The sequence below is a fragment of the Branchiostoma lanceolatum genome, chromosome 16 (assembly GCF_035083965.1).
Source record: "Branchiostoma lanceolatum isolate klBraLanc5 chromosome 16, klBraLanc5.hap2, whole genome shotgun sequence".
NCBI lineage: Eukaryota > Metazoa > Chordata > Leptocardii > Amphioxiformes > Branchiostomatidae > Branchiostoma > Branchiostoma lanceolatum.
The window spans coordinates 2,056,529-2,080,245 of NC_089737.1; the positions used below are offsets into that span (position 1 = coordinate 2,056,529).

General features: G+C 42.6%; 2 protein-coding genes across 2 annotated transcripts; both read right to left on the reverse strand.

Moving 5' to 3' along the window:
• Positions 1 to 298: 298 nt before the first annotated feature.
• On the reverse strand, positions 299 to 16,489 carry LOC136422142 (thrombospondin type-1 domain-containing protein 7A-like). Its single transcript, XM_066409789.1, has 5 exons — positions 15,647 to 16,489; positions 11,802 to 11,934; positions 9,461 to 9,589; positions 4,356 to 4,476; positions 299 to 464 (listed from the first exon to the last, which is right to left on the reverse strand). The coding sequence occupies exons 1-5, from the start codon at positions 16,169 to 16,171 to the stop codon at positions 425 to 427; spliced, it is 948 nt and encodes a 315-aa protein (XP_066265886.1). The 5' UTR covers positions 16,172 to 16,489; the 3' UTR covers positions 299 to 424.
• A 1,623-nt stretch (positions 16,490 to 18,112) lies between these two features.
• Positions 18,113 to 23,368, reverse strand: LOC136422137 (uncharacterized). The gene is made up of 6 exons (XM_066409785.1): positions 22,776 to 23,368; positions 22,303 to 22,497; positions 21,423 to 21,578; positions 20,835 to 20,950; positions 20,063 to 20,180; positions 18,113 to 19,628 (listed from the first exon to the last, which is right to left on the reverse strand). Exons 1-6 carry the CDS (start codon positions 23,212 to 23,214, stop codon positions 18,493 to 18,495), a joined length of 2,160 nt encoding a protein of 719 aa, XP_066265882.1. The 5' UTR covers positions 23,215 to 23,368; the 3' UTR covers positions 18,113 to 18,492.
• Between the last annotated feature and the right edge of the window lie 349 nt (positions 23,369 to 23,717).

Genomic DNA, 23,717 nt, shown 5'->3' on the forward strand with positions numbered 1-23,717 from the left:
CTATACATAGTGATGTTAAGAAGAAGAAGAAGAAGAAGAGAAGAAGAAGAAGAAGAAGAAGAAGAAGAAGAAGAAGAAGAAGAAGAAGAAGAAGAAGAAGAAGAAGAAGAAGAAGAAGAAGAAGAAGAAGAGCAAGCAAAAACAGTATATCCCCCTTCCCACTGGAAGGGGAATATAATTAAAACAGTTCCTTACAGTCTTTACATAATCAGCACAAACCCTGTCCTCAGCAACTATTTCTTTTTCAGTCCCTTGATCTGGTTCGCTGAATTCAGGTTTAACTGCACTAGGCAGTAGTGGAGAAGTAAAATCCTCACCCTTGTAGACAGAGAGCGCTGTTGACAGGTCTGTTGTCCTGGTCGCCGTCCTCTGTACACCACACCTGCCTGACCTGCCATCCAGCCCCACACACTCCTCCGTCTCCTCATCCAGCAAACACTCCCCCCCAGGCCTCCCTGTGCCAGCTGAAAACAAACAAGAAGATGATTTGTCATTTTCATTTCCAACTTCACTTAGGAGGAACCAGCACATGGTGTAAGTCAGAGAATTATGTAACCTCTATTAAAATTAATCCAGGTTACATAAATCCACCACTTTGAAAAACAGTGTGTTTGAGAGATCTCTAGTGCAGCAGTCAAATCAAACACCAAGGGATATCCGGATAGTATAATACTTTGGTTTAAAGAATGTTAAAACAAGTATCCATAGGTCACAGTAACCTGGAAATGCTCATCTGACATGACCTACATTGTAATACTACAACACTACTCAGAATTTGCACAAGAATTTCCTTCATATCATCATCAATCAAAAAATTGCTGACATAGTCATTTACCAAGAAGACAGCTCCTTGCTCTGAATTTTGTCAGAAAGACAGTGACTTTCCCTGAAGACCTAGCCGTGTTTTCTTTATTCCTTATGTTACCATCCTATCAGCCATCTTTCAATCCCCCCTACATCCCCCCTACAAGAGTCCCTCCTTCACTGTCACTCCCCCAACCATGCATTTGCAGCCTGATGTAAAGCATCTGTTTTCAGGGACAAACTATTAATGATCACGTTGGGTGGTAAGGCAAGTACAGTCAAACCTGCCTAGGTGACCCACCTTTTCAACGCGACCACACTGGCCATGGCGACCGCTTTTTCTCGGTCCCGAAAATTTTCTCCATAGGCACAAGCATTAAGCTGCCTGCCCAAGGCGACCACCTGTCCAACGCGACCGCGACCGCCACGAATTGGGACCAGCACAGAGTACAATCCCTGCCCATGGCGGCCGCCTAATTTCTCAAGTGTGTGGTGACATCGGACCATTTTGTTGTCGGATTTCACGGAAATGTTTTTAAGACTTTGAAGGACAAAAATAAGGACAAAAATATATGAAATAGCAATGTTATAGCATCAATTCCTCCATGAAGTGTTTTAATAAAAACGTTCCCCCTTCATAAACAAATTGTAAAGACAAATGTTTGTGATGTTGTTGTGCCTATCGTTATCTTATAGTTTACCGAAAAACTCAGTTCGGTTTAAACTCAATTTTCAAAACGAATACGTCGTACATGGCGTCAAAAAGTCAGATTTCACAGAGACTATTATCTATTTCTTGTATTTTCAACAAAAATGTGTCTGTGTCTTACTAAATTCCGCCGAAAAATGACTTCGCGGCGGGCAAAACATTGGGCGATAAATGTTGTTCCTTGGTCCCGACGCCATCTTGGATTTGGCGTAGCCCGGATTTGGCGTACCGCTGACCTTTCTAAAACACGATGCTTTTGTGTATGAACATTTACAAATACTCTAGTTATTGATGAAAATTAATTTTCTTATTTTCTTTTTATTTCCATGAATCTCGCAAACCTTTATTGGACGCTGTGCGTTCTGCTGCACTGACTCATACATTTCATAGCTTGGCGGCACGGCGTGACGAAATCACACCGTTCTGTTTCAGATCGAAAACTTTTGGACCCTTTTATCCAGCGTTCGGCGCCCCAAAAAAGGCTTGGGTCAGCAGGTGTTTTCTAGGGATTTGTCTTAGGCCTTAAAACTTCGATGATGAGTGTGTGTGTGTGTGTGTGTACTATTTAATGTAACGTGTGAATGCGGGAAGGCGCTGCGAGATCATCGAGGCAACCATTGTTTTGTACACAAAATTATGACGAAAATTTGAACACGATGTAGCGTTATACAATTATTACAACGATAACGGAAAATGTAATTTTTGTGTGATCTTTCTGTCAATGAGAATTGAGCCTGGTGGGGTCATGCTGTCTAAATTCACATAATTTTCCATCCATTTACGTACTGTATTTGAAAACCTCGCCCTGGAAACATGTGAGTGGAATCCTCTTCATGGCGACCACCTGCCCATCGCGACCGTTTTTGCTCGGTCCGCCGGATGGTCGCCTTGGGCAGGTTTGACTGTACACGTATCATAAAATCTAGCATTTACGAGGGACAAATCAACAAAAACATGCTGACACTGTCTCCTTTACTTTTGTTTGTACTTTGTTTGTTTTTTTGTATTGTATACTCAGTAAACTGGTTTGTACTGAAGAGTACAAGCTGCATTTCAGGACAGATTTATTTGATCCATTTACACCAGGAAAGACCCCTACTCTTTTTGTGTGGTGGGTTCTTTTTCAATACCGAGGTGGGTTTCTCCTCAAACACAGCACCTCCATTGAAAGTCCTATCCGAGGGATGTCCCAACCAAAGATAGGTTACTCAATTTCACCTGAGTGGGCACAATGTCAACGGGAGTACGTCAGGAGATTCAAACCCAGGACCTCTGGGTTCTGGGCCAAACACCCTGCCATTGTGCCACAAGCTACTCTTCAGCTTTTTGTAATATTTCACAATTCTTTCAGTTTTTAACATCATTTACAAGGAAGCAGTTTTATTTTCTGTTACCGAAGTCCACGAAAAACAACCTTTACCTTAACTGGGATCTCTCCAACTTTGTAAATATTTTGAGAAAAGGTCAAATAAGATAAACTCTTACAACAACACCCCTTAAAATTGATTGTGGTCAACCCTTATAAAAAATGTTGGCAACATTTCAGAACATCATGTGCCAAATCACAGTCACATATCTGGGGTACCCAAAGAGCTGAATTGCTCTTGTAATGATGAAAACATACTTAACCCTCCCCCTACTGACAGCTTTAACCACTTCAACTTTGGAGAGTAAACTTGTCTGTAGTAAGGGGAGGGTTAAGAACTGTTTTGCTACAGTTTGACTGGCTTTAATACAGGAAGTACACCAACCATGGTTTAGACTACTGAAGCCACAAGAGACTTAACTGCATGTTGGAGAAAATGTGGAAAGTCTAAGACATTCCACTGAAGTGATTCAAGTTTCGGTATTCTCTACCCAAGCATTGATGTTTTCCTTAATCTTCACAATCTAAACCAGAATCTAAAGTTTCTGGGTTCGAATCCCAAGGAGGCCCTAACGATGTGCCATTGGGAAAAGCACTTAACACCTATTTCCTCACTGACTTGGTGAAACTGAGTACCTATCTTTGGTTAGGGACATCCTCCCAGATTGAATGTACAAAAGGTAAATCTGGAGGCCCTGTGTTTGAGGACAGCCCCATCTCGACTCGAGCACATTAAAGAACCCATCGCACTTATCAAAAAGAGTAGGTGTCCATCCAGGCGTGATTGGATCAAACCTTTCAGTCAGGCCTTATGCAGCTCGTATAATGTAAAACAAATTGTGTTTTACACCTAAAGGTGGTTCTCCAGTTATGCAAAACAAAACAAAAACACAGCACAAATCATTCTTTGCATAGCATGTTTCTGTCAATGGGAATTGTGATTTCAGAACAAAATGTCAAGCTTGCTAGAGCCCTTAGTGTCAAGGTGACTTTTGGTCTCATTCCTGTATTACTCCGAGTGGGTACCCTAAAAGAATCCATACCCAAAAAAATGAACGGCTGCATGAACGTGTGTCAATATCGGTGGGAAATTCCCTTTTAGCCAGCCGGACTGATCTCAAGCATCAAACTGATAAAAGCTTGTTTGTAACTGAAGAAATTAGCAGGTAAAGTTTGGCAGCCATGCTCGAGGTTGGACGTGCACAGCCTGGCATTGTATAGGTGATGTGGTCCTGCGCTTTCAGCTGGAAAAGTGCCTTTTTGGGGGTGTAGCTAAGTGCAGTTTGTAATTGCTATAAAAAGAGATTGTATGTAGTGAAACTGCTGGCAATTTTTTACATGATCTAGGGTAAATGTTCTCAACATAAAATGAATAACATTGGTGCATTTTCTATAGCTTCAAACACTTATTATAACATGTAAGCCTGAAAAAACTCATGAATGAGACCTTTTCTGCCAATATGGTCTTCACTTTACCTGTAGACTGGGCAGGGTGGCAGTGCGGAGACATTACAATGTGCCTGCTCGGAAAGAGACGGGCAGGGAAGGCCTCCGTTCAAGGGCAGCCTCACCACCGTTCGGGTTCTCGTTTGCAGTCCTAAAAAACAGATATCAAATTTCAGTCCATATAAACATGATTAAAGTTTTAAAAATACAAACCCTTTTTCCCTCATATTCTGTCTCTTTGTGCTTTATTCCTTTTGGTAAACTTCTTATCTTTTCACTGCTAAACAAGTTAACCCCTTAATTCTTGTCCCACATTTGTGATAACTATAACTGAATTCTTACTGAATTCCTAATAATAAGACTTTGATACTCTAGCTTTCATCTCAAATGTATACGACATACAGTTTGGCCTTAAAGACTTCTTATACTGTTGAAGTTTTTTAAAGCATAGAAATGTATCTATAACATGGCCAGATCATCATCATAGCTGGGAATCTTATAACAAACATTTAAGAATTTGGGAGAATTGTGGAAAGTTTCAGAACTAAATTTCTTCTTATCTACTAGATCTGGTGACTTATGAAGTGAATCAAACTTTTCCAGCACTTTAGCTCACAGGAAATGACTGTTTTTAAAGGAGATAACAAACAGCAAGATAACGAACACAGCAAAAGTACAGGAAGTTTATACAGTGAGGGATGGGCAGGTTTGCCTTACATACATGTACCTGCTTCTGGGGCATCTAAGATTAGTAAGAAACAGGAAGAACTTGACTAATAGGCAACTCACTAAGCAGTCAGGAAAGATTAAAAAGAAACAAGCAAACATCATCTGTCTGAGTCATAGGTTTGGTTAATGGTTTGGTTTTCTTTGGTTTGGTTTGGTTTGTTTTATTTCACTTTCAGTAAGAACTTAAGAAGAATGATCAACATTTAAGGTTCAAAGCTCACACCTTCAATCTACTAGTACGTAAAGCCCCTGTCACACAATCGGGATCTTCCACTTTTTATAGGTCCTTACCCCATTTTACCTGGACCCAACGAGTGAAAAGTGACTTTTCCCTCCTTCCCCCCCCCCCCCCCCACATTTTTGGTGAGGACCCCCAAAGCCTCCGTTTAACCCCAAATCCAGTTGGTGATGTTCCCATGGCCACCAGTCTTTGCTCCCCAACTTCTCTAACAAAGTAGGGGCTTAGTTTGAGGTAGCCTGGAATCCATCCTATCCTAGCTCCAGTTTCGCTCCTCTGATTGCATCTAAGAAGAATATGACTTTCCCGACTTTGATTTTTCAAAATTCATAGTCGGCTGGCACAGAAGTCTTAAGATCAGTAGGAAACCTTGGCAACCAACTCCCAGCCATAGATGACCTCGCTGATGACTTAAACTCCCATACCAACCATGATCAAAATGTGTTACAGGGGCTTAAGGTACTGATCAAGAGCATTTTCAATGAAAAGATTGTCCTTACTTCTAGGCAACATTGTTTCCCAGCATCTATAGAGGCATTCATAAAAAATTTAACAAAGGGGGGAATTTATGAGTGAACTACATCTACTTCTTTGGCCTTCTTTGTGCTGAATCACCTGTATACACTGTACAACCTGTGCCCCTGCATTTCTGATGACAAGTGCATCAATTTCATACCCTGGGGGCAGCTTAGTGTTTTCCTTAGTAGTGGTTCATTCCACCCAGCTACCATCCCAGAGGTCCCTGAGAAGAGCCACGCCTCAAGAACAACGTAAAAGAACCCACCACACTTATCTAAAAGAATGGGGGTCTGGGTTGACATCTTGAAAAGGTGAAAGTCACCTGTTATGTCAATCCTTCCACAAATCAAATAAATCTCAATAAACAAATGAATCCCTGCATCCAACCTTAGCCCTGCTGGAATGTACCTGCATTTGCTAGTAAAACCTGCTACGATAAAAAAAAGCCCAGCCTCCTCCAGTTTAGGATATTTAAACCATAAGACTGTCCTAGGGCTGTCTCCAGCTTTAAATTTAATTCCGTCCCACTCATTATTTGGGAGCCCATGTTGCTAATTTTCCTTCTTAAATCTGTCATTTCAAGCTTACGAAAATACATTTCTTCAATTCTTCAAATGTCAAGAAGTTCAGATTTTCAGGATGGATGGAGTGAAACTTTTGTCCGTCCCAACAAGCAAATTTCCGTCCCGAGACAGACAGCCCTGGTCACTGTTGCCTGCTTACAGGCAGGATGAAGTGTTGTAAAAGAAATCCCTTATGGCTGCTGTTTACTGACACAACAGCTTGACTGACAGGCACACAGGCCACACTGGAGCACAACAAATAAAGCATGGCCTGCCACATGTAGGGAAAGGTACTTATATCACCAGATGTTTTGATGTGCTATATTCATGGACTGACCCTTGGGATTTATTTGCATGCTCCAAGTCTATTTCTTACTTCAGGCATTGGATTTTACAAAAAAATTCTACCAGGTATAAATTTTTGTTATGAAATGTGACCCACATCCCTGAAGGGACCTTGAGTATAATCTCAGGGCTATATGTGAAATACAGTCAGCCAGCATGGCTCACGTTTTTAGGCAAGCATTACGGGTCACCCCTGCTCTTCTCGATACGTGTGTTGGGTTCTTTTACATTACATACAGGGGTTTGAGGCCTGAGGCTTACGCCTGAAGCTCCCTCATACACGGGGATGCCAGCTTTACGTCACCATCTGAAAGGACGAATACAACGCCTTACAACATATCCGAGCTGGGATATTGGTATTCGTGGTACGGCTTGATCAAATTATAATATTTTCCAGAACGGAATGTACGAACTTTTGCCTGTCAGGGATGGCTGAAGAATTTTCGTGACGCAACTGACAAAATTCTTGAAGCTGGTAAAAGCCCTGGTTGACCCCCAGGCAGAAATTGCTTCATACAGAAATATTTCTTGCGGGATCCCTGCATGACACTGACGGTCATTACTGACACCATGTCCCCATGGCACAAGCTGTAACGCCACCCCCCCCCCTGCTTGGTCACATGGATCAAATTCCATGGATCCCTGGCCCGGAATTCGATCCTAGGGTTGGCCCCAGCTCGGGCATGTTGTAAGGTATTACATGCATCGTTTTGGATGGTGACGTAAAGCCGGCGGCTCTGTGCAAGTTCAGGCATTAGCCTCAAGCGGCAAACCTTTCTACGTAAAGAACACAACACACTTATCGAGAAGAGTAGGGGTGACTTGGTGTGCTTGGCTTAACATGCGAGCTGTAGCAAAGCCGCATTGCACTACTAGCTACTGAAAAAGCATTCAACCTATTCATCTTTACCGCATGATGACAGCTATTACTGCTAGATCTTCCTTACATAAAACTTTTGATCTACATGTAATGCACTACCACTTTTACATAGAAGAGAAATATCAATTTTCTGTCTGAAAATCAAAAGTACCAGTAAGTATAATTGAATTCCAAAATGGTTACTTCCTACATAGAACTAAATGATGCATAATGTTTAATTTCCTTAGTCACAGATGTCCTTGTATATTTGCCAACAAATTTCAGATTCAGGGTATTGAGATCGACAAAATACACAAGACTAAGGTGCGCTTTAGACCTACGATGTTATACAGTCGTGCGATCATCGTCGTGGGCGACAGTTTTCTTTAGACACACGGTCAGGAAATATCACGGGACCCCCGGCGCGGCGCAGAATTCCATTGATGTGTGCGTGTGACGCGCTCAAATTCAAAATGGCGGGGGAACCGCTTGTTTTTGTCACGCAAAAGATGAAGCTTTTACTGACTTTGCAACAACTGTTGCCCTGTAGATGAGACGTTGAGAACGGTGCTCAACAAAGAAAGAGATTGAGGCTGGTACAGAGACGGACGGGATTTAACCCGAGTTCGTGGCCGCCGCCGGGGATGTCCCGGGGATCGAGGAATAGGGGCATACTAGAGAAGTAGCCACTGGTAGTAGGGCGTCGCGCCGGAATAACCGGTTTCGGATGAGAAAAATATGTTTCCATTGCTGACTGCATGCAAATATATATATCTACAAAGAAAACGATTGAAACTTTCCTTCCCGGACAGGAAACATCACGCTGTAGGCTTATTAGCATATCACCCACTTCCGTCGCCGGCGACGATTCTTCTTTAGAAGAGAAAAAAACAGCCACAGGCCCCCCGCTGAATGTCGTGCGACTGGGTCCGAGGGGGTCGCACGACAATTCGAGGATTCCCCGTTTATTGCCGTCGCACGATTGTTTTGATCGTCTTTAGACGGCCAAAAAATACCATCGCCGGCGACGTCGCCCAGGACGATGATCGCACGACTGTAAAATGTCGTAGGTCTAAAGAGGCCCTTAGTACACAACATCCTCTACAAGCTACAAAGAAATACAAAGAAATTGACACATTCAAGCAAATTGATAGGCTGTCAGAATTCAAAAAGTAAAACAACTAGACAGTGTTTTTAATTCTGTCATAAAGTAACATTTCTTTTACATGTATTTTCAATTTAGTTGGCCAATAACGCAGGATTTTGTAATGCCAGTTAGTAAAACATGTTTGAATGGTACATGTATACATGAAAATAATCAATATTGGATGTGATCTTTTAAATTAGCAGTATGTGTAACAAATTTGCATACATTAACATGAACAGAAAACTGTGACCTAACGCTCCTGCGTCAAACTAAACATCCTCTGACCCTGTGTGCTTAAAGTTCAAAGAGTGAAGATACCCCTCCCATAGCATCTATCTTGAATTCCCTTTGAAATTTGGTCATGAGCCCCAACATCATTTGTTTTTTTAAATGATGCAGTTTCTTGACCATCAACATCTCCTAGGGTCCATAAATCACAAAAGATGCAAACTGTATCTTTTTGGGGAAAACACTAAAACAGACCACATACATGTATGGGCACACACATACTGACAGACCCAGACACACACACATATAATCCCCAGTAACATTAATATGCCGGGTTACTTACATCCACCACTTTAAAAAACAGTGGGTTTGAGAGATCTCTAGTGCAGCATCCTCAGGAATGTACAGTTTAGATGGGTTGGAGATATGTTTGGACGTATCTTTACAAGTTGTGTACCCTGGTAGAATTATGTTAGTCTATGTTCATCATTCATCAAACTTACGTACCCATATCCTGGTCGTCTGTTGAGTCGATGTCATGACAAGTTTTAGAACATTCCCCCCAGTCTCCCCACTCCGACACCTTGCAGTCACATGGTAGAACACAGGCCTCCGAGCTCGCTGGTCTTGACGCCCCTACAAACAAAACACACCAAGTTTCAAAGACAATTCTATCTCTCGAACTGAATACTTCCCAACATTATACAAGTGACATCCATCATTCTTCTTCAGAGTAATTCGATGATGCTGACAACGTAAAGGCACACAAAATTTCTCTTCAGTTACAGAATTGTCTAATTCAACTCTTACCAATACTTCTTAAACATCTATTTGCACTTAATTTTCATCTCTTCATTCTTTCCAGTGTCAGGGCCTATAACTTCACAATCTGTCTGTGACAATAGACAGGTTGGAAAGAAAATCCCATCACCTGATATCTATTGTTATTTTTTGCTGCCACCTTGCTCCCAATTGTGTTTTTCCTAGAACACTGTCCTTAGCAACACAAACACGGGACTAGTGCATCCTAAACATAAATCTTATCTTTGGGAAGTCGACTTATCAAGCAAGTAGACATCCAGCAGACATGGTGGATTACCAAGACTTCTGCAGGAAATGATAAGAAAAGATACAACATTACCTCACAGGATGGTCACCAGTATTTGTTTGTGAACAAAGTAACTTATAAACTTACAAATGGATTTATATGATTTTTTTTGTTTGTTTGCAGTTACATATACACTCTGGCCTACATGGAATACTTTTTAGCTTCCTGTTGAACTGCTGCCTCTAGCTGTTCATACATACATGCCATTTCAATTCTGTAAATGAAATAATGCTACATAGGTGGTGGTTTCAACTGACTAATTATTAAATTAAATTGCCTTTCTTTAATCTGTACGGAGACTACCAATCTTTCAGGGCTTATGATAGCTTTAAAATTCAAAGAGGAATATTTTCATAAAATTTCTCTTACCCTCAACCTTCTCCTAGAATCTTACAAAAATAAACTTACTTACTTTTTATTTAACAGAAAAATAACCAGCTGCAGTTAAAAAGATCCTCGAAAGATTGCCAACATGATGGCTTGAAATTTAGAAAATAACTTTCTAATTGAAAGTGACTGGTGTTGAAAGTAGCACTAGAGAGTGTTGCAGCTGCAAAGACTTAAAGACTATGACTCACTCCACCACAAGCATTTTTACTCAGTGACTCTCCCAGACACTGCCATATTACAATATGGTCGCAGCCTCCTTTCTTGTCTTGGATCTTTTTTTATTCCCCTCTGGAGCCTTGATCAAGACATCAACACTATTTTCATGCCAATCAGAAACACATGTGGAAAATTCCTTGTCTGCAAATACCAACAACAAAACAAGACCAAACCACTGCCAAGGAATATTTAGTACAGTATACAATTTGAAAATTGGCCATCAGTTATCAAACGAGGAGTTTTTTTAGGCATGAACCTTTATATTACTGTAAATACATTTACTTTAGCAGTGCTTTTATTTCACAGTTAGAGGAAAAGGAGGTTTTCACAATTTTTAAGATTTATGTTATTGTAGCATATAGTGTCAAGCATTTGCGGTAGACGCGAAAACTGCAAAAATTAAAGCCACCACAACTGTTACAAGATTTACTGTATGTCCCCAAGAATTTTACCAAGCACAGATTGGCACCCCCAATTTTCAACAAAAATTCAACTGATCATTTCCAAGGGCATATATGTATGCAATGCAGAGAAATCTAAGAAAGACTAAATCATTTTGATACGGCCTATTTTCAGACATCAAATCAATTTCGATGCACCACAGAGAAAGATCAGAGGTCATGCAACAGGACCTCTAGCACCAGTTTGAAGTGAACTTGCATTACCTGTGATCCTATGGGCTTCTGACAGAAAACATGGTACCCATTAAAAGTTGTGACTAAGCGTATTGGCATGAACAATTAAATCAATTCTGTATGCTGATGGAAAACAGTTGGACAACAGCTTCCCCAAAATCCTCTGTGTTAGTGTTAAACAACAAATTGAACCATCCTTTCTTAAGTTTATGGTAGCAATAAAGGTGAGGGAATTGGCATGCAGGACTCTAGCCTGGTAACCATTCTCAATGGGCCTTCGAGATGTTTTGCCAGCCCCAATTCTTCTTTGCATTGGTCTCTTTCTGTCTGCCTATCTTTCCAGCTGCCCTTTCTATAAAATTCCCCGGGCGTGTGCTAATAAAGTTACGTAAGGCAGGCAACACTCCTAGCACCGTAGAGGTACATGTACCAAGGCTCCCCCAATGGTATGGTTATCAGGCTCGCATGACTTGTTCAGTAATCAACTGTATTGACTAACCTTTCCTCCCTTCCATACAGAAGGGGTCGCTGACGGCGTTCCCCTCGTAGTCGATGCACGCGACCTCCCGTGTTCTCAGTCCGCTGTCACAGCCGCCATCGGGGCTCTGCTGGGGTCTGGCGGACAATGGGATCTATAACACAGTAAAAATAACAGTGTTTCATTAGAATTCTAATTTCAAAATATTTCCAAATATATGAATAAGACATATTCAAACTCTCATTTCTAATTTAGAGTTTGAACTGAACTGAGTATTGAAATATTCTTTTATCTAAAATAGTTCAAACTTCTTAGAAATATTTTTTGAAAACCCTCTCAGTGACTTGGAATTGACTCTAGGTTTTTAAGGATTTCACATTTCAAACTTTTATTGAGTTGGTTGAGTGTTGAATATTCACATAAATTTTGACATTTTTGTTGATTTTTGGCAACTTTCACTTTTATTTTAGCATTAGTCTTTAACTGAACTTCAGTTTTGCTGATATATCTTCGAATTAAGTTATTACTCTGATCATTGTGTTTTGGTTGCTATCAAATTTGATCAATTAGAAGCTTTCTTGCACGCACAATATACACTTTAATCCTGTGACACTGATGAATGGAAATGCCACCAGGGCTGAAAATATGCTAAACTTTACATTAAAAATTCCTAGTCACTCCTAATTGGAAGACCCAAGGACGTTTTTTCCCTAAAGCCTCATTGGAAGACCAACAAAACAAGTCAGCAGAAAATGATTTCTGTAGTCTCAGCGAAGTAGCCTGGGTGCCATCCTCCATAGTAACCGCTGGCTCCATCTTTGCTTGCTAACCACGGAGAGAACAATGGAAACTAAAGCTGACTCAGGTCTGGAGCTAAATCAGGCCGTTCTGTTTACAAACAAATCCAAGGTCAGGTGCAACTGTTAACCTTGTCTACAAGGTCAAGCATCCTCAGATAATGCTTAGAGTCAGACTACCGGTATCATGAAAACTGAACATTGCTTGTTGGCATTTTATTTGCTGACTTCAGCACAAAAACACTGTCTCAATCTTAGACTCCATGACCCTCTTGGCATATCGCAGTTATGCATGGGTTAAGAAAATAGGTGTATCCTCAGAAAATGCTCAGACTATGAAAACTGAAGATTGCTTGTGGGCATTTTATTTGCTGACTTTAGCACAAAAATGTTGTCCCAATCTTAGATTCCATGACCCTCAGCATACCGCAACACTTGGGTTAAGAAAATAGGTGTCTAATTTTAGATTATGACATCTGTCTCCAGCTGTTTTAGGGTGGTTTGGATTAAGAATACGTCAAAATACTTCAGGTATGTCTGGAAACTTTGGCAAAAACTTACAGACGAGGAAACTTAAGACATTCAGTGTTTTAACTAGAGCAATACCTATACACATGGTAGATAATTCTATATTTTACAACGCATATTTACTTCAGATGATTGCTCTGAGGAAACTTTTTGAAAAAGGTATCAATTATGATCCTTGAATTAGTTGTAGTAGAAACAAGACATAGATTTGCTAGAACCTAACAGAAAGTATGGAATGTACTATTTTAACCAAAAAGTTCTGGTCTGACAAGAATTAAGGTACCCGATAGTTTCGTCTTTAGCAGTTTTTCTACTTTAAATAGCAAACATATAAACCTCAAGCTAGTATCAAAAACACTTCATATTTCTCTCAAAACCACAACTTGAAGGATCTCACAATTATGCTGAGAGCACAGCAACATTCTGTGTGTCCCAACGTAAACCAACACTGCCCAGGAAAAGTTGCGCCTGGTTGCCATCGATAAACAACAGCCTCTTATACAAGCTACTCCAACACGACCTTGTGACTTCACAGGGTTTAAACAGCACACTAAAAGTTGACCTAAGGCTTAAAGACTAAGAAGGAATGTGCCACAACATCCTTGGAGGATCTAAGTACTTAGTGAACATCTTAAGGACACTCAAACATACCTGACTTACTCTTGCTTTTTTATTCCTTTCTGTGAAACATAATTCTCTTTGCAAGCCTTTCTCTACCATCATTATACATTTTCTCTGCTGTACGATGTTTAAATGATTTCCCAGTGATGTTGACCTCCCCACACACACAATTTGTTATGGTTCGTCCCTAAACATAACATTGAAATAAAGCCTTGCAGGGAAGAAACTTGACATTCTGGGAGGGCCCCCGAGAATTGCTGGGGATTTCTGGTTTTTGTTAATGTCCATCTGCTAGTAAGTTATTGCTTAGGGACATGGTAAACAACTTTCCAGTTCCAGAATGTCCAACATCGAATATTCCCTGTACAAAATGTATGAAGGATGTATAACTTACCGTAAATCTTTAAGCTTTTGCTACATGGTTTTATACACTCTTTTATACCGTATTTGTACCATTTTTAGTGACCTCTCCATCGTGAGTTTATCTTATGTCACCACGAATACGCGTTTCCACTGGTGTAGTCCACATTTTTAAGCCTTCGCGGCACTACAAGAAAGATGTACAAAATGCAGAGCTGTATCGGAGTGTCTCCAGCTTTGGATTTCTGTCTGTCTCAATTATTATTTGGAAAGCCATGTTGTTCCTTTTTGTTGTTGAATCTGTCATTTTAAGCTTACAAGAATAATTTTCATCAATTTCATGTCATGAAGTTCAGATTTTTGGAAAAAACGGAGGAAAAGTTTTGTCCGCCCCAAAAAGCAAATTTCTTCGAGGGAGGGACGGGTCTTGGAGACAGCCCTGAAAAAATGTCACAAAAACATGAACCGGACCCTACATCTGCTTGGAGATTGGCAGGCGTCACTAGACAGAAGACAGCTGCCAAAAAAGGCCAAGTTCAGGCAATAACCCCCACTGTGGACGACACTATAGGTCAGGGGGCCATGGTACTTGCTAACATGGAGGCTGTCCAAATGTTGCCACTTTTACAAAGTCCCCAGGCAGAGGGCCAGAGAAGAGGTGTTAAATCAGGTTAATTGTCATTTTTGGATGGCCCGCGGCCAGGGTCATGGGCTAGCTTCAGACGATAGGAATCAAACCTCTGCAGGTAAAAGAACCCAACACACTTCATCGAGAAGTGCTTGGGTGAAAAGTGGGCATTGCACTAGTGCTATGCTTTATCTCATTTTACTTTTTTCAACTCTAACTTTTTTAGGATACTGTAATTCACTTTATCTTCACGGTAGCAACATTTCTGGGTGTAAAGAAAATGGACATTTTCACTGAACTTTAACTTCATGGTGGCAGCAAGTGATTTACCTAACGGATGTGTGAAGGAATCGTAAATAATAACAACAGGTTTGATCACGGTGATGACAAGTTCATGGTACAGAGGTGACCATGAAAACAGTGAACATTAAGTTATAGTGAAAAAACAAGAATCAAAGTATCAAAAAATTATCTATTTCTATGGTTGCTCTGATCACATTTCCAAATTATTACGTTTTTCCAGCTAAAACAGTTTTTTTCTATTGCATTTTTAGCTTTAGCACGAAGCTTTCCAGACCTGGTAAAGGAATCATTTCTTGTTTTAGACACTGCTCAAGTTCATGTGGTTGTGAGGTTTATTACTTTCACTTTCCAACAGCAAGGTCAAATTCGTGGTTGGTTGTCATACGATTTTGATGTCGTACAATTTTCAAGCAGGCTGTCACAGAACCAACCACCCACAAGAATCTAAGAGTGACTTTTCCCAAGGACATTCTAAAATTATATAGAACATTGCTTTTCCGCATGTCCGTAACATTTAGACAAATGAACTTTATGGCTACCGTACCTCAATAATACGTTCGGTTTACGATCGTACTACGACCGTACTACGATCGTAAGACTTACGTAACTTGAATGATCTTGTATCTCACCTGACGACAACTTGTCCATGGTCCGACCTTCCATGTGTAGCTGCGGACTGTTATTTCCACCGTGCACACGGGGAGGTCCGGGCAGTCTTCAACTTCGGAGAAGGGGCCGCAGGGCCGGGCGCCCTCCCCCCGGGCAGGCACCAGGACCCGCCGGGTACGGTACCGGGTTGCTTCGGGGGCACAGGTCGCAGAACAGTCGGACCACGGGGACCAGACTGAGTGCACGCAGTCCTGGGTACAGTTGTAACACGGCTCGCTTAAAGTAGGCAGCTCAGAGTCCTGTTCACGGCAGTAGTACGGCGGAACCATGCGGTTATCCACCGCGCGGAGGCAAACAGCCCGGCGGCCCCGGTTGCACTCTCCCCCGCCGCGCTCGCACTCCCCCCACGGTGACGGTGTCCACACATACGGACCCGCTTCTAGTCCTTCTACCACGTCAACCTCCACGTTCAAAAGCACAACGGCACAAACCACAGCCCATGAAAGGGCAGAAAAAGTCCTCGGTTTCCCCTCTGGGCATGACATGGCTGAATGTAAACAATAAAACTTGACAAAAGAAGCGATGAACCGCGAGCAATTGTCAAAAGGTTTTCTCACAATAGGACGATTAACGCACAACAATGGCGACAGTTAACGAGTCCTAGCGATCTTGGCACCCGTTCAGACGATGTCCCAGGAGCTTGGCTGGTACCGGGAACCGTTCTGACTTCTTTCCCTGAGTACTTGCTGTCTGGTGACCTCGCTTCTTTCGCGGCCTCTAACTCACATTCCTGCGGACTTTGTGATTCATACGCCGAGAACGCAAGGATCCGCACCGCTATCTGCGGGACGGTACACTAACTCTTCTGGCGAGGTGCTCCTTATTTCTCAAGACTACGACACAGATCGCAAAATGAGCGAAACTGCTTTTCAAACAATGGGATTGAAAGAAAAAAATGATTTTTTAAATATTTCTCCTTGTTCTATGGAATTATGAGCCACACAAGGAACGTGAAGAACCACCAAGACGGTGTCAAATGGTCGGTTCCGTACCTTAAATCAGTTCGCCCACGCTCCAACTGCGGAAGTGAAATAAACAAGAGGCACAGTTTGCGGGGCGCACGAGGGGGTTTTCATTTCACTTTACTTTCACTTCAACAAAGTTTTCGCTATTTATATATGTGATTCCAAGGAGATTTTAACCTCCTTGGTGATTCTAGGTTCTATGTTTGCTTTTCGTATATTGAAGATTTTGAAGTTTGGTCATTTCCATATATACCAATCATCAAGAGTGCTTTTCATACGAACGACTTAAAACATTTATTTTATATTTTTTTTACTACATTTCTACTACTTAAATCACAAAACCCACTAATCATTAAAAACGTGGGACTTTTCATCAGCCACTGTCTTCAAAGATGAAGTCAAACCCCCAGTAATGTTGTATGTAGAAATTTTAGTTACATGCATAGAATAGCCACTCGTTACCATTGTTACCCTTTCTACTGTTTGTACCTTAGCAATTAGCCTACGGGCATGAATTTGCAAATAAAACATTCACTCACTCACTCACTCATGACCCATGACCTCAGTAAAATGATATAATAAAACTATTATATCATAAACTTTTTGATTACCTGTCTGTCTCTCCATAGGCTGTACTCCCGGGCCGGCTAGCTCCTCAGCTCTGACATATCGTATGTCTATGCGGCCAATTTCGACTGTTTTTCCTGAGCGATCTATGGGTCAAAGTATTTTTCTGCAAAATCAGAATCAAGGTAAACTCCATGCACACCCTTCCCTTCGGGCGTGACCAGTGTGTGGGCCTGCACTGTGGGGTCTCTGACGAAAGACACAAACCAGCTGTCCATACAGACATCAGTCCGGTTTCTTTACTCATTAAACACAAGTAAACAACCACGCACAACGACCACCTCGGGAGAAGACTTGATTCATGGTATCGGTATGTCAAGATCATAATCTACAAGAGTTTTGTGTATGAAATTATAGTTTTCAATAAATGCGCGCTTGTTTAGAAAAGTTGTGCTTCAAACACAGCGCAAATTTGATTCACCGTGACTTGATGTTGCAATGCTTTTACTTGTTTCATATCATATCCTCGTGTCCGTGTCAAGTTTAGTTTTGTTTGATTGAAACACTGTTGTTTTGGGATATCAAAATGTATGACTTGATGACTGAATTTGTATAAATTGACTCATCTAGGATTGCTATTTGGAGAAATTGAACTTTGCGAAACGAGTAATTTCGTCGTTGATGTCTGCTGTTAGAGCAGCTGTCAGTGCATACAGGAGGAGTTGTTCAGGATTTCAAAGTATATTTTCTTCGAAGGTCATATGTTAACAATGTATATTTTCTTCGAAGGTCATATGTTAACAATGTTAACGCATGACCTTCGAAGAAAATATACTTTGAACTTAACAAACACGTGCACCACAAACAGAAAAAAATGACACAGAGACAATCACCTGAGACTCGCCACTGCTGCGCCTCTTTTATTTAAGGTGTGTAACAACTTATGATACATGCCGACATTACGGAGTGAACCACATGCAAGGTCAAGAAAAAACTATTGAGATGACAAGACTTTGATAATATACATGCATTTGGCCCTTTGGCGTACACGTGAGGACGCCTTATGTATGTCCATCCTCAGTACATTCCAACAATTACTTAAGCTCGATTTAATTTTGAGACACTGACAACTTCGTGGTCCATGCTACTGACAAACACTGAAGACTGTTCTTCATCCGGCATTGTGCAGAGTCTACCTAGTTTGCCAATCGGTTGTGTTCATTGCTATCTAGATCTTTGAAGCCAGATTTTCATTGGGCGAGATCCCCGGGCACTCATCCCCTGTCACCCCCGAAACCATCCCGGTCTCCGTCAAAGTTACCCCCGAAAGACCCTTGGTTCCCTTCACGGTTATCCCCAAAAGACCCTTGGTCTCCTCCAGAATTATCTTCGGAAGACCCTCGGTCTGACTCTCCTCCAAAATTCCCGTCCATAGACCCTCGGTCTCCTCCGACTTGACCCCCAAAAGACCCTTGGTCTCCTTCAAGATTACCCCCAGAAGACCCTCGGTCACCTCCGAAGTTACCTTCAAAGGACCCTCGGCCACCTCCAAAGTTACCCTCAAAAGACCCTCGGTCTCCTCCAAAGTTACCCCCGAAAGAACCTAGGTCTCCTCCAAAGTTACCCTCGAAAGACCCTCGGTCTCCTCCAAAGTTACCCTCGAAAGACCCTCGGTCTCCTCCAAAGTTACCCTCGAAAGACCCTCGGTCTCCTCCAAAGTTACCCCCGAAAGAACCTTGGTTTCCTCCAAAGTTACCCTCGAAAGAACCCTGGTCTCCTCCGAAATTCCCGCCCAAAGACCCTCGGTCTCCTCCGAAATTACCGCCAAAAGACCCGTGGTCTCCTCCGAAGGACCCTCGGTCTCCTCCGAAATTCCCGCCCATGGACCCCCGGTCTCCTCCAAAGTTACCCTCGAAAGACCCTCGGTCTCCTCCGAAATAACCCATAGAACCTCGGTCTCCTCCAAAATTCCCGCCCATAGACCCTCGGTCTCCTCCAAAATTCCCGCCCATAGACCCTCGGTCTCCCCCAAAATTACCTCCAAAATTACCTCCGATAGACCCTCGGTCTCCTCCAAAATTACCCCCAAAAGAACCTCGGTCTCCTCCAAAATCACCACCCAAAGACCCTCGGTCTCCTCCAAAGTCAATCCCAATAGACCCTCGGTCTCCTCTAAAATCGCCCCCATAAGACCCACGGTCTTTGCCAAAATCATCGTTGAAAGACCCTCGGTCGTTGTCGAAATCATCCATAAAGGACTCTCGGTCCCAATAAAAATCGTCCCCATCTTTACCAAAACCATCCTTAAACTGCCCCATGGGTTTGCGTTGACAGTCGTCGCAGTCGCAGACAGCCACACGGAAAAACTCGGCGTCCTCTCCCTCCTGGAGTTCAATGTCATTGCCGTTCACTATGGAAGAAAAGTTAGAGAGAATGGTCAACATAATTGAACACTTGAAACAAGTGACAGAGACAAGGAAATAATGAAGGACGCAAATTATCATTGCGTTGCTTTTACTAGGGTAGTCAAGCGGTCAAACATCAGACTGAAGACGACGCATGGCGCTTTTTTGTTAGCTAGTAGTAACGTTACAGTGCGGCGTCGCTAGGCCATAGGGCTCGCGTGTTTTAGCCAACCACACAGGGTCCATGTCTTCTCTTCTCGATAAGTGTGTTGGGGTACGTGCAGAGGTCTGACGCTTTAAGCTAAGGCTGAATCTTCCTCATACACGGGGCCACCATCCGAAATGACGAATGAAACCCCTTCTATTTCCAAATTCAGCACGTCAGTCATCATGACAAAAGAAAACAGAAAATAGCACCCGGAACAAAGGAATCAGTTACCTCGCCATGTCATGCTCTCCACGGTCACTACGTCAGAGGACTCGGCATAGCGGTCCTTCACTTCTGCACCGAGCTCGTTCCTGCCGCCATGGAAACGGCCGAAGTAGGTCCCATTCCCCTGTTCATTCATTTATGGAGAAACTTTCTCAGAAGAGCACGATGGCAGTATTGTCTAGAATAGTTTATTTGCCCTAGGGCTAATTGCAACATGAAACAGATTTCTAGACTATATATACATGCATGGAACACTAGCATATCTGTACATATACCTAACCAACAAGACATTTAAAGAACTGACAAGTATTTACGACTGGAAATTGTTCCTTCGGTAGCTCAGATGCAGAATGCGGTCATGTCGATAGAAGGCGGTTTTGACTGGTTGGATTCCGACTCGGTGCCCTACTTATAGCGTACCTTGTGCCGCACGCGTGCACTATATGTAACGCTCAGAAAAATGCAAAATCATTTTCTACCATTGGCATCTATAGACTACGGGACCTAATATTGATAACCTGGTATCCAGTCTTTCGTGGATTTGGCGGGGCTCTGTTCGGGACAGTATGAGCATTCCGCCGCCCGGGTAAAGTAGTCGGTAGCACTCGATAGTATAGAAGCTTTACACTCTTGGCCATCGACTCCAACTACGTAAAAAATACTACCGAGTGCCACATGTACAGTTTACCCTGGCGGCGAGGAGCTCCTCCTGTCCCGAACAGAGCCCGCCCAATCCACGATAGACTGGGTACCAGGCTGATTCTTGCAGGTAACCCACCAGCGGGTCGGTTCTGAACAGTTTTCCCCCGCGGTTGTCAGGACGGAACAGCCACAGCATAACGCCCCCCTCCTCCTCCTCCTCTTCCGTCAGGTACAGTCTGCACTGGGTAAAGTCTGCGGTTGAAGTTAATTGTATTTCGTTAGATAGAGAAAGACACTGAAAACTTTAAACTTGTAGTCCACTGTAAATATATATTGTATTTAAACTTTTGTCGTACGATGGTCAACGATCGCAAACTGATCGAGGATCGCAAACTATGGATCAACCAACCAGTTTGGTTGGTTGGTGGACAAAAAGAAAACCTGACAAAACGCAAGTCCGACAAAAACGCATAAAAAGACGTAAAAAAACAGACAAAGCCTTACTTCTACTTGTAGATCATATCCTCTATACTTGAAGAGCAAATCCTAGAACCTTGCCGCCTTTGGTTCTATTAAACCCTGCTTGAAAATGTTACGACATTAAAATCGCACGACGACCTACGACGAATGCGATCGCGTCGTTACAGTGTTTTCTTTGCGAACTAAAATTTCCAATACAACCAAACATCAGAAGAAAGGAAAAATATTAATTTGTTTATCCTACTTTTATGGGTTTCTGGTTCGGCCCTCTGGCAGGTCATCCCACAGCCGTTAGAACAACATTTGCTCCCCACAGCTTTGCAGTCGTCATCGGACCCGCACTGCACTGCGCATGTGCCAACGGTGCCGTACGGAACCATGGGACATTTGCCTGTTTCCTCTGCAAATGAGGACATTAACGACAGTTAGATTATACACATATACATGGCGACACATAAGCTTTTACTTTTGCTTGGAGAATATCAGGATACATAAAATTTCATTAATAGTGCTTTGTACTTGAATTCCTTTTCAGCGTCGTGTTAACTTTGTTCCCGGTGACTTTTCGCCGAACTGCGCATGCAAGATATGTCAATGAAACACAATCAAAAGATAGCTATATCCGAGGTGTTGATAGACGTCTGTAATATCTAGACCTGTGAATTACATAAAACCTTCGTTATAGATTTTCCTAGTCTAATTCATTACTTCATTCATTCAGGGTTTCAATCAACTGCAGTTAAAAACTAGAAAGTTGAGCTTCAGCAAGACCACTACACAGCTGCCAGGGCTCGAATGCTTCCTACATGTACATATTCGTACAAGTCCTTTCACAATGCCGCAAAGAAATAGCATTGTTCACCTCCTTTTCTGTCAGAGTCTATTTCAATTGAAAACAATCAAAACTCTTTTTTCTTAAAGATTTCATTCATAATAATGCTGCAGCAGCCTGGATGACAAACTATTTCCAGGGCATACACAGGCCAGCTAGGATCTAGTCTAGAGTCAACATGTCCCCAAAGAAATTTACAACACGGCCCCCCTGAATTAGACCCATGCGTACGATAAATATCATAGAGATCGGGGGTCTGTCATCCAGGCTAATTTTGCAGCGTATGGCACACCTCCTGTACACTTGACGGGCCTGCCGTTGGTCTTGTTGAAGAAGGCGACCTTGTGGCACCCACCGCAGTCGGTGGGCACGCAGGTGATGTTGGAGTCGGGGCTGTTCGGGTCCAGGTCTCCACACATGGCGGACAGGCACGGGGTCGCGCCCGCACAGGCGTACGGCACATACGGGACGCCGGCGGGGCAAGCGGCTAGCGTGGAACAGCAGACGATGTTTCAAATGTGTGATATGTGTAAATCTTGAGTGAAAAACATGCACACCTCTGCCAGACTACCTAGCTATAGGTTGCTGGAAATAGCAGAAATTGGGCAAATAGACTAAATAATACTCCAGAGCCAAGGAGGTCATATAGACTTAACCAACCTAGGGAGCCTGGTAGAGACAACAAAATAAACAACAAAGACAAAAGCGTGATGGCAAGGTGTCTACTAGTCGCGACCGCTAGCAAATTTTAAAACAGTCACATACCGCGAGTGTACTTCTTGTAGTCCTCGCCACCTCCTCGGTAGTCTCCGCCGCCACCTAGGTACTTATCGGCAGCATCTCGGTAGTTTCCGTATCCGTCGGAACTACCAGAGTAGCCGCCACCCATGTCATATCCACCACGGTAGCTGCCATCAGCGTAGCGATCCTTGCGGTAGTCGTAGCCATCCCTACCGTAGTCTCCACCGTACATTCCGCCGATGGTGCTATCCCTCCCATCCCCGTACAGACCATAGTCGGTATCGCTGGTCTTATGGCCGAGGGAGTCGTTCTTCTCTCCACCAGGCGTTTTCGATTCGTCCCCTTTGCCCTCACTTTGCTTCAAAATACTCCCATCTGACTCAGGCTTTTCTTTCAGATCTCCTTGTGCCAGGGCCCCCACACAGAATAAGGCCAGGAGGAGAAGTAGTGGAGAATTCGCCATGGCGGCTCAGAGGACCACACGAACCGTACAAGCCGCAATGTTCCTCTGACTGAAGTCCGAAAACACTTTCCCCCTTTTGTACTGTCCAATTTCAGTACTAAACAGATTTGAACAAAAAGACTGAAAAGAAGGGTTTGCTGCAATACGTTGCATTAAAGTTTTATCGTTCTCTTGTTCTCTTTTTGTGCTGTAGACTCTTGATACTTAAATTCAAACAATGTTACTGAAAAGAAAGTTTTGCTGTGAAAAGTTGTATTTTTGTTGTTCTACTCTGACTCAGATAGCCGATGTGACCATTCTCATCCCTGGATTTATCACAAACAGTGACTTATATAATATATGTCTGACGTGTTTCCGTGTCACCGTGGCAACGTGAATAACACAAGAAACAAGCGTCAATGCGTCCATGCCAGCACTTATTTCCTTTCATCGCAACACTGAAAGATGAGAAGCATTAAGGTACATTGGATCATCACGATGAAAAGCTTCTCATATACGCACAA